The sequence below is a fragment of the Halyomorpha halys genome, unplaced genomic scaffold (genome assembly GCF_000696795.3).
Source record: "Halyomorpha halys isolate HHAL.00 unplaced genomic scaffold, Hhal_1.1 Scaffold183.1, whole genome shotgun sequence".
NCBI classification, from domain to species: domain Eukaryota; kingdom Metazoa; phylum Arthropoda; class Insecta; order Hemiptera; family Pentatomidae; genus Halyomorpha; species Halyomorpha halys.
The window spans coordinates 127079-144073 of record NW_027114717.1 but is presented as its reverse complement, the minus strand read 5'-3'; the positions used below and the strand labels follow the sequence as shown (position 1 = coordinate 144073).

The 16995-nt window shown below is 32.0% G+C and overlaps 1 protein-coding gene across 1 annotated transcript in view; it reads right to left on the bottom strand.

The window, feature by feature from the left end:
* The window catches only part of LOC106679179 (alkaline phosphatase), a 26476-nt gene that overhangs the window by 2939 nt on the left and 6542 nt on the right, over window positions 1-16995 (bottom strand). Inside the window, exons 2-8 of the mRNA XM_067051878.1 lie at window positions 14883-15075; window positions 12722-12882; window positions 7903-8107; window positions 6270-6403; window positions 4223-4433; window positions 2593-2808; window positions 521-646 (exon numbers count right to left, since the gene is read on the bottom strand). Coding sequence (XP_066907979.1) covers window positions 521-646; window positions 2593-2808; window positions 4223-4433; window positions 6270-6403; window positions 7903-8107; window positions 12722-12882; window positions 14883-15075 — 1246 coding nt within the window. The remainder of the gene's footprint in view (window positions 1-520; window positions 647-2592; window positions 2809-4222; window positions 4434-6269; window positions 6404-7902; window positions 8108-12721; window positions 12883-14882; window positions 15076-16995) is intronic.

The following is a 16995-nucleotide window of genomic DNA, read 5'->3' as shown; positions in this document are numbered from 1 at the left end:
ATTAACAAACCTGGGACAAAGGCAATTAGCCAGCATTAATGAATTTTAAAGAAAAAAAGGAATGAAGACAGAATAAGGAATCCTTGAGAATGACCTGAGAGGTCGAAACGTCGGATGTTAAAAAAGAATAAAGTTGAGAGAAAAGGATCAAGATTGTTTTAAAAAGAAACTAAACCACTCTCAAACAACTATATTAATAAAAAATAAATTTAATTTTTAATTATTTTTTTTTTTTCTACCAGTGAAAACAGGGTTTTTAGTATCTTGTAACCATCCCAACGGCGACAGGAAACATTTTGAAAAAAAAAAAAAAGACACAAAAATCAGTCCAGCAATTTCAATGTTTATTGTTGACAAAGACTCATCCCATCCCCTTTTATATATACAGATGAACATGAATTAAAGAGGGACAGATACTAACATATTTAAAAATCAAAAAATAAAAATCATTTTTATAAATATTACTAGAGAAAGTAAATTAATTGCGCAGCAATTAATAATATCACAGATGATAAAATACTTGAAGAACTTGATGTGAGTTGAGATGCAGAGTAAGAAGAGAATTCTCCAATTCGAGAGGCGTACCGCATCACAGTTGCAACGTAGTTCTGCTCGTGAATGCAGTGGAACAGGTGAGCAAAAGGACCTGTGTAACAAAATATCATATTTTAATAATATATTATTATAATATTTAACTGTAATATATGAAATAAATAATTCTGTAAAATCTGAGAATTGCTAGTGTGGATTCAGATGAATGTTTAATTTAAAGAAGCTTAAAAAGTGCGAAAAATTCCAGCATCAGTACTCCAAGAAGTATTTTCTTCTTATTTTGTGGTTATTTCTCACATTCAGGAAGGAGGTGGTGTCTGCAGGGTATCACCCTATCCCTTCTAACCATGGTGGGGAGTAAAGTTTTCATTTCGAGGGATCACCACAGAAATAAAAGTCGACTGCTTAGACCGGATTCGAACCGAATATTTTTTAAAATCAAATTTGATGCTTAAATTAAATTTATGACATTATCCACATATAGTGTATGTACATGCCAATATTTATTCATGTTACTATTTTTTTTTATCCTTTACCTTATTTAATCAATAGTTTAAAATTGATAAATTTGAGACAAATTAAACCTAAAAAAAAAATACAGTGAACCCAAGTGACGAGTGTTTTTGAAATGGTATTGACCTGAAGTCTCTGATAAATATAAAAACGTCTCTTTGGAATAAGCTTGTTTTAAATAATTACTAGTGTTGTGATAGAGTCTCAATATTCCTCTAGATTTCATTCTGCCGTTTAATTTTGTTGTGACTAGTAGGAATTTTTTTTTCATTATCATTATTATATTATATTACTTATTCGTATTATTTCAACTAAAAATTGAAAAAAAAATCAATTGGTCTCATCAATATAGATATATTTAATTACTCTGAATTTGGTATTTTTTCAGTTAATGGTATATTGGTAGGTTTTGTTTTTTATTTATTTAAAGATATTTACTACTGTATAAGATCATAATGATGTGATACAGGTATATATAGAAACTACCCATTGATAGCACTATAATTATACATTAGAAGGTCTCGAGGCCATCTTCTTTTCAGGCGCCTCGAAAGATTGTCAGGAATGGAAGACAAAGCAAAATTAGAAGCTAGTGTATTTGGGTGGTTAGGGAGTTTATTATGGAATGACTGGTATCTGGTTTGGGCTAGATCGGTTAGAAATAGAACAAAAAGGTCTTTATGTATAATTTTATTTGTAACAAAGTAAGGAGTAGTGAGGATTTTGGATTGTAAGGATTGGATACGAGAGGAATTCGAAGGTTTAGTGGAGCCCCAAAGCTACAATCCGTATGTCCAGATTGACCTTATTAAAGTCAGGTAGATCAGTCTTTTGTAATGAATTGGAAGTTTAGAATGTTTGTCTAGTAAGTGCTGTAATAGTCGGAATCGACGTGCATTGTCCTGTCTTTTTAGTCTTGTGAAGTATTCCAATTTAGCCGTTTGTTCAGATGCAGTCCAAGGTAGCGGATCTGTTCTATAGGGGTAAGAGTAACATGATTAAAGGATACAGTAGGACAGTCAGTAGGTAAGGGTGATTTGATGAGATTCATTTTAATCCTCCAATCACGACACCATTCTTCGGGGGCTGTGATATAAGATTGAAGAGTTTGGGATGCAATTAAAGGGTTGTTATTAACTGCAAGCACACATTTGTCATCGGCATACGTGGTGAGGAATGTTTTAGGATACGTTGGGATGTCAGCTGTATAGACGGTGTAGAGGATGGGACCGAAGATACAACCTTGGGAAACACCAGCGGACTGGTTGAAGAACGATGAATAGGAACCATTAAGGTTTACTTTGAATAATCTATCATTGAGAAGGGATATTCCTAGGTAAATAGACATTTGAAAAGCTAAGCGGAAGAACATGTGTGAAATTTTGTGGGAAATTAAAAAGGGATATATTTTATATACTCCTTTCTACTTAGGGCTTTGTATGTATTTTCTAAAACTTGAAAAAATTGAAGTAGTTATAAGAAGGCTAGAAACAGAGAGAGAAAAAATCAAGACCCTTATGTAATTACCTGATGCAAAAATGAATACATCGTTACCACCGTGTGTATTTGAACCCGTTAGTACGGCTGCTTGAGGGCCGTAGTCCCAAGATCTTGTGTCCACCTTCGATGGATCTTCGCGAACAACAGTGCCGTTAACTGCTTTGTAGTGGTAGTTATTTTTGACGGAGTTAGCATATCCCAAAGTGGTGTATGGTACACCGTCTGCATCTTTGTCTGCTATACCTGTAAAAGTTCATGATTTTTTATTGAATTTTTTTTTATACTACTTTTTATTTATTGATAGATATTACAATCTACCACACAGTTGTCACATTTACACTCTAATAGACAATATTTACACAATCGACCTGAGGATCCCTGAGCCCACTCTATCCCCCACGTGTGAGGGGTAGAGCAGAGCTCAAAAGATCCCAGCGCATCCCTCTCGCCGCATCACTGGTAGTGAGCCAGTGGAGGCTGAGCAAGTGCGCTAAAGCCGCAAACACTCAACTTGAGTGGAGAATCTGACCATTGCCAGAACTCCAATTGTCCATTTTTATTTTAATAAGTCTCTTAGTTTTAAAATTAAATATTAAATTAAAATTAATAGCTGGTATGAGGTCAAGGACAAAAGGGATATGTAGGTCATGGTGTAGTGTTCTGTTGGAAACGTAAGAGGGTGGATTAACTATGGTTCTAAGGATTTTGGATTGAAAGGAATGGGTAATTGAAATATATATAAACAAAACTACAACGGTTAAATATTGGGATAAACTTTACCTTTATCTATATTTTGCTAGGGGATGCTACAGACTAGGTAGAGTTGGGCATCAGATGGGTATTAAACTAATTGTAAATTGTTTTAGAATTAGTTGCGATAAAAACTGTAGCTAATTTAGTTATTGACTGTTAGCTATCACTAATTTTTACAGCTAAATTAGCTGTTAGTCGAAATGGACAACTAAAATCTATATTAGCAATAGAAATATGGGAACTAAAACTAATTAAAATTAACTTTAGCTGTCGAAAATAACAAATAATTAATTGCTTAACGCTATTAGTGATTACCATAACATATTCGGGTCAGAGTTGGGCTATTATGAAACTAATATCTGATACGATATTTATTTATCAATGGTTCATTCATGAATAAGGGTCGTATCCATGGCAATTTAGCTATAGCTAATTTTTGCCCATCTCTGATTTGGGCCACCTTATATTTTTCGGAGGGGGTGTGGATGAAAACAAAATCGAATCATGAACATGCGCTTGCAAATCGATTTACTTTTTAATAAAAAAAAAAAATTATTGCCAATAGAATCAAATGAACTGAAATGTGTTTTAATGGACGCTAAAATATATCAAATTTATATTTTCCTAAACAAAATATTTTTGGAATACTTTCCTTAAAGAGTCTATTGGTTTTTTGTAATTTGTTTATATTTGTATTCATTTAATACGATATGCATTATTTTTCTTAATCTATGGAGGAAAATAATGCAAATAAACTTCTGTTTTATTATATGTTATATACTCTATTGTTAGCCTAACCAAATAAATGTTTATATCAAAGCGAGTTTCTATTTTTGTTCCTTAAAGCATTCCTTTATAAGTGGAATGAGGTGGCTTTAACAATAGTACAAACACGTTTTCTTACCTAAGATGTCGTTCCCTATATCTGGATATCCACTAATCGTCAGTGTGTGGGAGTGGTCGCTGGTGACTATGACCAGAGTTTTGTCTTCGATCCCACTATCCCTCAGGAGTCTCATGGTACTGTTCACGGCTTTGTTGAGAGCTACAGCTTCTTCCAGAGCTGCATGTGTCTTACCAAGATGGTGATTAGTATCAATGAGTCCCCCTTCCACCTGGAAAAATCATAATTGTACTCTTCAGAATTTTTGTTTTGAAATTTACAACTTATCCGCTTATCCTCAAGGTAGTATCCTCGGTCCCATTCTCTACACAGTCTATCAGCTGACATCCCGACCAATCCTTACACTACACTCACCATGTATGCCGATGACACGTATGTGCTCATAGTTAATAATAAAATAAAAACCCTTTAGTTGCATCCCAAACTCTCCAATCTCATATCACAGCCCTCGAAGAATGGTGTTGTAATTGAGGGATTAAAATAAATTCCATAATATCATCTCTACCCTTCGTCGTAAACCTACCGACTGCCCTACAGTATCTTTTAATAAAGTTGCTCTTACCCCTGTCGAATTGATCCACTACCTCAAATTAAATTCACTGTGTGCACCATTACTTACAGTTTTAAATTTCAATAAAGACATAAAAAAAAAGAAATTTATAACAGATTTTTGCCTGCAAGAAATAAGGAAGATATAATCGAAAACTAAATGTTGAAGAACATTAATAGGTCGTATATATTTTTTTTCTTACGTTTTGGCATGGATTTCAGGAGTTCCCGGTTCTAAGTACGAATATAAAATAAAACACGAAAAATATAAAAGGCATGATAAGAAATATTAGAAAATGAATAATAATCATGAGGATAGAGGTCATTGGTTTACGATGAAGGGTAAATGTGATTTGGTGGGATTTATTGGAATTAATTTTAATCCTTCAATTCTTCAAGGGTGGTGATGTGGGATTAGAGGGTTTGGGATACAATGTAAGGATCATTGTTCACTGATAATAGACATGTATCATCGGCATACGTGGTGAGGATAGTGTAGGGATTGGTTGGGATGTCAGCTGTGAAATCTGTATAAAGGATAGCACTAAGGATACTATCCTGAGGATATAAAACATAAATTGAAAATCATTAAAATATAAAAAAAATGTATATAAGCCAAAAAAAATAACTCCCTTTGTTAGCTCATGTTTATCCATATTATTGTTAATTTATTACCCACTTTGGCTTAAAGATATTATATATTTTAATGAGGTATAGATAGTTGACCGTAGATTAATGATTGGAGAAGTTTGTCAGGGGGTGCGTTCAGCAAAGGTATAATCTTTTATATACTTTAGTTTTGTGGGTTTTTTTTTTTTCACATTTTCAAGATTTCTAATTATCTTTTATATCATTATTTTATGATTTTTATTTTTATTTATTACATATATTGACTGACTTCTTTTATATATTCATAAAGTTTTTAATCATATTATTCTTGTTATATTATTTTAATAATTAATTTTTACTTTGGTTTTTCTGTTTTGTCAGAATTGTTAAAAGCGCCTGAAATATGAAAACGAAGTGAAACCCTCCACTCCCGCCCTCTATGGTAGCCTTACTTATCTGACTTTTCAAACAGACAATTACAGAGAGTAGGTTGGTCGATGTACGACATGTCACAATCTCACAAGACGAGATCATAACACAAAGAAAAAGGTTATCCTTCCCAGCCGGAACAGTTATTTACCAATACAACGGTTTCGCATCAAATCAAAACATGGACTACCAATGGATGCTTAAATTAATTTTGAAATATACAGTGTGTGGATCGAGTAGTTGTTTTAAAGATTTTGACGCAGACATCAAGAACTCCTGAAACGTTCCGTGTTCTACGTTTCAAAGCCCTATTACTATTTACAAAATAATACATAGTGTGCCAAAATCAGACACTTTTAATTTTTCTCTTTGAAATGAGGAAGGGGTAACTTTACGAAGTTCCTTAAATAAAAGTATAAAAACAAAAATTCTGAAAAATAATTTTTAAAAAATTGTTTACCATCAACACAAATCCATTTTCGTTATTCATCAGGAGTTTGATAGCGGTGGTTGCCATTTCTTCCAAAGATGGTATTCCAGTCTCAGATTTATCTCTCTCATATTCATTTGGAAGGTTGTAGTTGTTGAATATTCCTGTGAAATGAAAAACTAGGCTAAACCTATATATGAAAAATACCAACTATATATATATTTGATATTACTTGGTTTCAGCGACGTTTCTCAACTTTATTGTTTGCAAAGTCATGTTGACAATAAGAAAAACAGTTCACAATAATAATTACTAGTCAAAATTGATGAGTCTGCCAAGTATAAGTAGGGAGAATAAAAAATGGCGGCTGTTTGGAAACATTAAAAAAACATTAATTTATCATTCGGAGCTTCATATCTTAAAAACTACCAACAACACTAGGAAATCTAAGAGAACATTATTTAAAGAAGAATAAATTTTCTGAAATATTAGCCCTAAAAGAGCTATTTACGTCTAATTTTTCTCGAAATATAGCTTTTTAAAAAGCAAAATTTCTTTAAAGTCTTCTGAAAGATTAGTAGTTAGCTAATTTATTTTTTTCCCTTCCTAACCAGGGCACCACCATCCTTTGGGATCAACCCACACATGATGGGAATTCACTGAGAAGAAACGAAAATGATTTTTACCCAGAGATAATGGCTCTCTCTTGTACCCTAACCTGCCTCTTCTTGCCCACAGAGGTAAACTTTTTCTATCAGCCGCTAGTTCGCGCTAATGATCCTATATTAGCAATTGGATATATGTTTTTTTTTAAACAATAGGAAGCTAAAACTCAATATTAATGAACATACTTTAACATTAAATTAATCTCATCTTCCTCAATGTATAAATATTATTGTATAATTCCTAATATATACTCGCTCAAAATTTGTCGAATTGTCTTTCGAATTATAAGCACTTGTTCTGTGTCCAGTCATATGTATTGAAATCGCTAGTTGGTTAAGTTATGTTAGTAAAAGAGCCAGGTATAATTGATGAGTCTGCCAACAATAGGTAGGGGAAATAAAAAATGACGGCTGTTTAAAACCTTAAAAAAAACACTAATTTTTCATTCGGAGCTATATATCTTAAAAACTACCAACAACACTAGAAAATCTAAGATAATATTATTTAAAGTAGAGTGCATTTTCTGAAATATTAGCCCTAAAAGAGCTATTTACGTCCAATAGTTCTCAAGATATAGCTTTTTAAATAGCAAACTTTTTTAAAAATCTACTGAAAGATTAGTAGTTAGTTAATTTATTTTGAGAATTCGATATCTCAGGAACTATGTGACGTACAGATGTCTATTAGCACTCAAATTAAAGCTAATTTAATGGACTATAAATAAGTTTACGATCTGTACCATCGTAGGAATAGTAGTTTTCATGATATTTGCTAAAATAAATTGATTTATAGTTGTTCGGACAATAAGTCTGATTTATGAAAAACTTCATTTCAGAAATCTAGGCCTGTACATAGAATTTCATCGTTAGTATCTTCTCTATTAATATATGTAGTATATGTTACATAACTCTTCGGTAGCATTCTTGTTACTATGAAGCTACAAGGTCCATAAAGCAAAAAAGAAATATTAAGTAAAATAAAAATATTAATTTCAAACCTAGAATGTAGTCTGTTTTGGATACATCGATGTTTAGTAAATCCCTGGTATTATTGGGTAGGGCGTAGCGTACTCCTTGAGATCTCTTCTCTTCTGCCCACTCTCCGATCAGATTGCGTCCGTCTGTTCTTACGCAAGTGGAAGAAGTTATTGAATCCTTATGCTGGTCTCCCACCATCATCTGTCGTCCACCTCCCATGATTACCTGAGAAACATAAAATAACTAAATGCAGGGCAAAGATTGCACATCTCATACCGACTTTCTGAAATATAAACTAATCAAATTAGGTGAGTACATTTATACAAAATAATTCCGAAATGTATTATATACTGGTTACATTGTGAGCCTATTATGTGATGAAAAGAGATTTCATTGAGATATTTTTTGTATATATCAACGTCTTGAAGATTATTAGAAAATCAACATCCTATTTTAGTCAAAGTGGGAAAAACCTGTGTGAAGTTGCCCCCCCCCCCCCAATCTAATAAATATTTGAATTTTTTTCAAAGGTCTGGTAGCCCCCTAAAAGCTATACTTCTTAATTATTCACAGAAGTGGTTCTGTTGCTTAAAACATGAATAATAAAGACTATTCAAAGATACCCTCAGCAACCAACTTGTGCAACTTTGGCACCCTGTAACTCATTTGTTATCAACTGTAGAACTTTTATTATAAGGATAATTTTTAGAACTCTTAGGCTAGTAGAACTTTTGAACCAAAAAACAACAATTATTTCCAAAAATATTTCATCGAAAATTTTCATACTGAGAAATAGTGAAAATTTAATAAAATCTTTCAGTTATAAGGTGTTAAATTTGTACAAAATTCGTGCGTATTTTTTAATTGGTATTTTTGAGACATAAACGACTGAAATATTTCTTAAAATGTTTGAGAACTCTATAACTCTTTGGGGGGCTTCATCGAAGTTTTAAAGTTGATAGCAAAATGCGTGTTTGAAGTGTATTCTTCATTTTTAGTCAACAGAACTACCTATTTCCATAAATAATTGAGGACTCATGAACTCTTAAGGAGGGTTACCTGAACTCTAACAAAATTTCAAATATTAAAAGGATTGGGGGCCAACTTCAAAGAGATATAGTAAGGCTAAGATTATTTGCGTGTCTCTTCCTCGAAATGAAAGTGAACCTATCCTGACTGGACTCGAACCGATTCAGACACGAGAATGTTAAGATGGTGCCTTAACATACTGAGACTTTAAAGGGATTCTAATTATTAGGTGGAGTCCTTAGTAACCTCTGATGGAGCTAAGTAGAATCTATTGTTCGTATCAACTCGCTATGAGTTACCATTTCAAGTTTTTCTTGTCATATCTTTTATTCTTGTTTCTCTAAATTCTCACATTTTTTAAAAATTATTTTTATATTCACTATCCTTCCTGCTTCATTTATATTCATGTATCTTATCTTTTAACTTATATTCATGTGTTATCTTCTTAAGTGTACTTATATTAATTACTTTATTATTAATTTTCTATTATATTTTACACTTTTCTGTATCCCCACTCATTTGGTATATATTGTTTCTTAATCACTTACACACATTGTATCCCATTATTTTATACTTAACTTTTCCTTTGTTTTCCTATCTGTTTTTTTTATATATATATTTTTTATTAATATTTCTTCTCCCCCTATTATGTATATTACCATTTATTGTTCACCTAATTTAAATACTTTTTTACTATGTTTACTTTACAAATTATTTTCTTTATTGTGGCATAACTGCCATCCCCACTCCTCCCAATACAAACGTGTCACTCTGTCTTTGACTGCCGTCAAAACAGGTATGCATTCTGTCATCATTTGATTTGTATTATTTTTTTTTTTCATCTCTTTATTTGTACTTTCTTTAATATTTCTTATCTTATCTATCTGTTACTATTACCCTTTTCATTTACTATTTACAACATTTAATTTTTCTTATTATATCTTACTTTTTTACATTTTATACCCCTGTTATTTTATACTTATGTTTTTTCTTTTTTTTTTTTTTCCTTTTTGTAACTATAGTGTTTGTATCTTTTTTAGCCCTGACGAAGCCCTGCAACGTGGGACGAAACGTTGTCTCAATAAAATAATATAATTATTTACTATTTGAGTTTTTTTTTTACCGTACCCGGACCATATTCCATTCATCTATACACACGGTCAATCAATAATCTTCCAGTACATTACAAGTTTTTGTTTTCACTATGTAGGGGAGGCTTCATTTTGCCTATTGTCAACTGTTTTGTGGGATACACGTTACGTTAAAATGTTTTTTTAACTTCTGAAACGAAGAGTTTTTGAATGGAAAAATTTTGAGTAAGTCGGACAGGCTGTCGAATACTTCTTCCAACCACATTTTACATGGAAGGAATTGATAAAATGTCAGGAACATGGGAGAAAGTTATAGATAACAGTAGTGAATATATAATAAATTAATTTTGTTATTTAATGAGAGCAAAAAAAAAGTCTGATAAATACGGAGGTTACTTATGTCTAACCATCTCGTCAAATGAATTGCTTCGCCAGGCAACATTGTACAATATTTTCTTTCCCTTTCTACATTCTTCGTTGTTTTCCCACAGGAACATCATTCAGGTTTTATTACTATTAATTCAGTTCTTAATTACTAGTTAGTTACTTTAGTAATTAGTTACTTTAGTTCGATAATTATACTTTCTCCTATAATCGTATATTAAAAAATCAATATTAATTTGTTGGTACTATATGCATTGCCTTACCGTTCATCCAATTTTGATATATTATGATTTTGTCAGTAAAAAAAATGTTATTATAAAGAATTAAGCATTTTTGGCGCGTAGCTCAGAAAGTATACAATTTCTTCATGGTTATTATACAACAATTAATTTGTCTCTTTCTGATGAATAAGAGAAAATACTACTAGAATCTATTATATGATTTGTTATTCACTAAAAATTTATAAAAATAATGTGGATTCTAGTAAAGTAGGTAAAAATAAATTGTTTTATGAAGATGCAAATCATATTCGTTTACAGCTTCGTATATAACCTTAAAATATAAAGGATTTTTTTTCTTCTGGTGTGCATTATTCATAACTCCTTTTAGTACAAGAGCTGGGAAGAAAAAAAAGGCAGTTATCTTACCCTAATTTTTGATTACTTTAATGAAAGCTATGTATAATTACTAGTCAAAATTGACGAGTCTGCCAAGTACAGGTATTATATTATTATGGCATTACACTGCCAGCAAGAACCAGGGCCTCCTCCACAACAGCCAACCAATCTACACGGTCTCTTGCTTCCTCCTTCCATCTGCCAACCTCCAAGAGCTTCAAATCCTCCTCCACATCGTCCAGCCATCTGATCCGGGGACGTCCTCTTTTCCGTTTTCCTTCTGGTTGGCCATAAACCATCTTTTTGGGAATCCTTTCATCGGGCATCCTCTCAACGTGTCCTAACATCTCATTCTTGCACTTTTTATTAACGCCACGATGCTAGGTTCCCCGTATAAATTTATCAGTTCCTTATTCCTTCTTCACCAAACTCCATTCTCCGAGACTCCTCCCCATATCCTTCTCAATACCTTTCTCTCGCAGGAGTTGAGCATCTGTTCTGCTTTTCTTGTCATGGGCCATGTTTCTCCCCATAGATCACTATTGGCCTTACGATGGTTTTGTAAATTACCACTCTAATCCTTTTAGTGAGAGCTCTAAAATTCAGTATTTACTGCAGTGAGAAATAACATCTATTTCCTGCTGCTATCCTGGCCTTTATTTCTCTCTACTTTGTTATCATCTGTAACCAAGCTTCCCAGGTACTTAAACTGGTTTGCAGAACTGAAATTGTGGTCTCTGAACGTCACTTTGCTATTCAAGTATAGCTAGGGGGAATAAAAAATAGCGGCTTTTTCAAAAACTTAAAAAGTATAAACGAATATTGTTAGTTAACTGTAAATAGTATTTTGTTACTATTTTGAAACCTTTATTGACCGCCACCCGGGTCTATCTTCCTACAATCTACTTTTTTACGGACACCAATCTTCTTCTAATATGAACTTAAATATCAAATAATAATTTAAATCAAACTTTCAATTGTATTAGATTAATCTATCTACATCTCTGTATTTAGGAATTGCGAATCCTCGTCAGGTCTGCATATCAGATATATTATATATTATATATAATACATTATGCCTCGCAGGTAATAATATATTTTTTCGGTCCACGTTCCTTAATCGGCGAAGTAACAACTGATTACCTTTTTACTGCTGTTTATGAGACTTAAGCACTTCGTGCTAAAATCTTATAATAATAGCTGTTTATTTCTTGGAGTTTTCAAGATGATCATAAAAACTACTAATATATTTTTTTTTTATAAATTTTTTTTTTTGAAACAGTTACCAGTTTTTATTCTCATCAACTATAGTTTGCGTAATTATATATAGTTTTCATTAAAATAATAAAATAATTGAGTGAAAGAACTGACTTTTATTTCCACGGGCTATTGTACTATTCTTTCCGAATTAATTACTTTTGGTACTCATACGACGTAGAATTTAGTTCTGTAGAATTTATTACACCATAACTATTTCGCTGCACCGATTACTTTACTAAATCAATTAACCAATTAGTAAGAATTTCAGAACTACCAGAAATAAATTTCCGTGTTAAGTGAGATAGGATTATTAATATTATATATCGATATTGCGGGCAGGAGTCTATGTAGAAGATTTTTTATAGAACTAAGCTTCCCACTGGACTGTTATTTCTTGGAGTTTTCAAGATGATTAATTGAATAACCTTAATCTACTTCAGAGATGTGATGTAACTTACATTGAATTTTTTCCCTGGTAGATCCTCCACAAGCTGTCGAGCGATGTCTTTGATGTCGCAGCCAGCAGGTATTGAGGAATCGCACTCCCAGCCTCTGTTTGCAGTGTGCGCATACATTGCCGCAGGAGTAGCGTCGGTAACACGAGCCGTTGTGATGATACCTGTTATCAAAGTTGAGACTTATTTAGTTAACAAAACTATAGAAATATATCCCTTTACGGGGATATTTTATGCTTACTTGAACAAGAGGTGCTACTAGTACAAGAGCACAAGAAGAGAAAAAATGCAGTTATCTCACCCCAATTTTTTATTATTGTAATGAAAACTATGTTTAATTAATAGTCAAAATTGATGAGTCTGTAAGGGTATAGGCAGGGGAAATAAAAAATGGCAGCTATTTCAAAGCGATAAAAAAAAACTAATTTTCATTCGGAGCTCTATATCTTAAAAAGTAGGAACAAAACCAGAAAACCTAAGAGAACGTCATTTAAAGAAGAGTAAATTTCTCGTATCTAAAATTCTCGATTGGATACGAGAGGAATTCGATGGTTTAATAGAGCCCCAAAACTCAACTCCATAAAAACTACTACCCCTACGAAGATAACTATCATAAACTAAAGTTGAATCTGAAATAAAGTTTTTCATAAATCAAACTTATTGTCCGAACAACTATAAATCAATTTATTTTAGCAAATATCATGAAAACTACTTTTCCTACAAAGATAAAGGTCATAAACTTCTTTACAGTACATTAAACAAGCTTTAATTTGAGTGCTAATAGACGTCACATAGTTCCTAAGATATAGATTTCTCAAAATAAATTAACTCGCTACTAATATTTCAATAGATTTTTAAGAAATGCTGCTTTTTAAAAAGTTATATCTCGAAAACTTTTTAACGTAAATAACTCAATTAGGGCTCATATTTTAGAAAATTTACTCTTCTTTAAATGACGTTCTCTTAGGTTTTCTGGTTTTGTTCCTACTTTTTAAGATATAGAGCTCCGAATGAAAATTAGTTTTTTTTTTATCGCTTTGAAATAGCTGCCATTTTTTATTTCCCCTGCCTATACCCTTACAGACTCATCAATTTTGACTATTAATTAAACATAGTTTTCATTAAAGTAATAAAAAATTGGGGTGAGATAACTGCATTTTTTCTCCTCTTGTGCTCTTTTACAAATAAAACCATCCTTGAAGACCTAAATGTTCCTAATGTAACTGATCTAGCCCGAACCCGATATCATTCCTTCCATCATAAACTTCCTAACCACTCAAATCAACTACTTTCTATCCATGCTTCCTCTTCAATTTCTGACAATCCTCCGAGGCGCCTGAAAAGAAGATGGCTTCGTAACCTTATATTGTAAAATGTTTTTAGAGTTCTACCAATGGGTTGTTTCTCTACATGCTGTATCATGGCATTATGATCTTCCTTCAAATTTACTTGTTGTATTTTATATACAGTTGTAAATGTAAATAAATAAAAAAAAAATAAAAAAGAACTAATTGGCTGCTGAGCTTAAATAGGAATGAGCTCCGATTTCTAATATGAGTTCTTACAGGTCATTGCAGATGTTAAAGACATCTTAAAATTTGTGTAGTAGTTCGCGATGAAACAGGTCCCAGAAACTGCCCTACATTATATAGCAGACTGTGACCGGTACGCGTCACTAAGATATAGGCTTCTAGGCTCTGATAGAAACTAAGAAAATGTTGCTTCCTCTATAAATAGGGCGTCCCTTTTAAATTTCATTATTAAGTCAAAAAGACTTAATCCTCCTAGGCGTCTGAAAAAAAGAAGGCCTCGAGATCTTCTCCTCTAGAAATGTTATTGGAGTTCTATCAGTGGGTAGATTCTCCACATGTTTGTATCATGTCACTATGTCACCTACAGCAAATTTACTTGTTGCTACTTGTTTACTTATTCATATAGAGGAATAAAAGTTATAAAAATAATTATTCCATTGGTCTATCTTGGTGTTGGCAAAAGGCACCTATAGGTCCACTGGTCGGACCTGTTCCGCCCATCAATACCAGTATATGCTGATATTTTTGTCAATGGGCTGGATTATCATATATATCGAGCTCCTGTACTCTTATAGCTGACAATAAAAATTACTTGATGAATATTATTTTATTATTTTAAATAATATACTCACCAGTTGACTTCCCCGCTTCTTGCGCATGTGTCGCTACGGTTGTAAGATGATTTTTTTCCAGAAGGGCACCCTGACAATCTTCTAGCTGCACGGCCGAATCGACACCCAGGGTTCCTTTATTGACTTTGACGCCAGTGTATAAGGCTGTGGCTGTGTTTGCGGAGTCAGGTACTTGTTTGTTAGCAGCGTATGTCTGAAAATATTATAATTAGTTAGCAAGTGAATTATGACTATAAAATAATTCAGAATTCAATATATCAATACTGTAATTAATATTTGGTGTTTTGGCTACCGTATGAAAAATTATTGTTTATTTGTTGTATTGAATACAATATGACAATTAAGCTGATATACAATACATGCATTACGGCTTAATGCTAGGATATTGACTAAGCCACCCAGTCACCTCTAGCAAATACATAGAGTTGATGTGGGCTCGATCGCTTTTAGTACAAGAACCCAAGAGGAGAAAAAAGGCAGTTATCTCACCCCAATTTTTTATTACTTTAATGAAATGAAGTAAATAGCTCTTTTAGGGCTAATATTTCAGCAAATTTACTCTTCTTTAAATAATGTTCTCTTATATTTTCTAGTTGTATTGGTAGTTCTTGAGGTGATAAATAAATGTTTTTTAAGGTTTTGAAACAGCCGCCATTTTTTAATCCCCCTACCTATACTTTGCAGACTCATCAATTTTGACTAGTAAATATACATAGTTTTTATTGAAGTAATCAAAAATTGGGGTGAGATAACTGCCTTTTTTTCTTCCCGGCTCTTGTACTAACAGTGCAACACAGCGGTACAGTGAACATCATAGTACAAGAGCCGGAGTGAAAAAAGTCAGTTATTTCACCCAAATTTTCGATTACTTTAAAGACAATAATGTATAATTATTAGTCAAAATTGATAAGTCTGCCAAGTATAAGTTGGAGGATTGTAAAAACGTTTAATTAATAATTATTTATTTTTTCATTCGGAGCCCTATATCTTTAAAACTTCCAACAACACTAGAACACCTGAGAGAACATCATTTAAAGTAGTGTACATTTGCTAAAATATAAGCCCTATTATATTCATTTACGTTCAATAGTTCTCAAGATATAGCTTTTTAAATAACATTACTTCATAAAGGATGTACTGAAAAATTTATATAGTAGTTAGTAAATTTATTTTGAGAAATAAATATCTGAAAAACTATTCGATAGCTATTGGCACTCAAATCAAACATAGTTGAATGTACTATAGAGTAGTTTATAATGTTTATCTTCGTAAGAATTCAAGTTATACGGAAAAAAATATTAATTTATGAAAAAATATATCTCAAGAACCATGATACGTACAGATGTCTGCCGGCGCTCAAATTTAAGCTTAGTTACACGTACTATATATTAGACGTTGAAAATTCTTTTTCCAAAATAAATTCATAAAATTTTAATTCATGGTTGTTCGAATAAAATTTTTGAAACTGTCATAAAAACTACTGCTCCTATGAAGATAAACGTAATAAATTACTTTATAGGACATTTAACTAGCTTTAATTTGAGTGCTAATAGACATCTGTACGTCAAATGGTTTTTGAGATATAAATTTTTCAAAATGAATTCACTAACTACTGAGCTTTCAGTACACATTTTTATGAAATGTTGCTTTTTAAAAAGCTATATCTCGAAAACTACTAAACGTAAATTACTCTATTAGAGCTCATATTTTAGCAAATTTACTCTTCTTTAAATGACGTTCTCTTAGGTTTTCTTCTGTTGTTACTAATTTTTAAAATGTAGAGCTCCGAATGAAAAATTAGTTTTTTTTATAGCTTTGAAACAGCCGCCATTTTTTATTGACATCTGTACGTCCAATGGTTTCTGAAATAAAATTTTTCATAAAACATTTTCTTAGGAACAACTCGAAATCAACATTTTTTGAATTTAAAGCTAGGAATAAATAAAACACACCTAGAATAAAAAATACAACTAATATTCATTTTAAATAAATAGAATATACACTCGTAATATATATGTCCTATAATTGATAAAAGTATCGATAGATATATAAATATACATTAAAAAACAAATAGATTAAAAAAAGTAACAAGTATATGTAAAAAAAAATATAT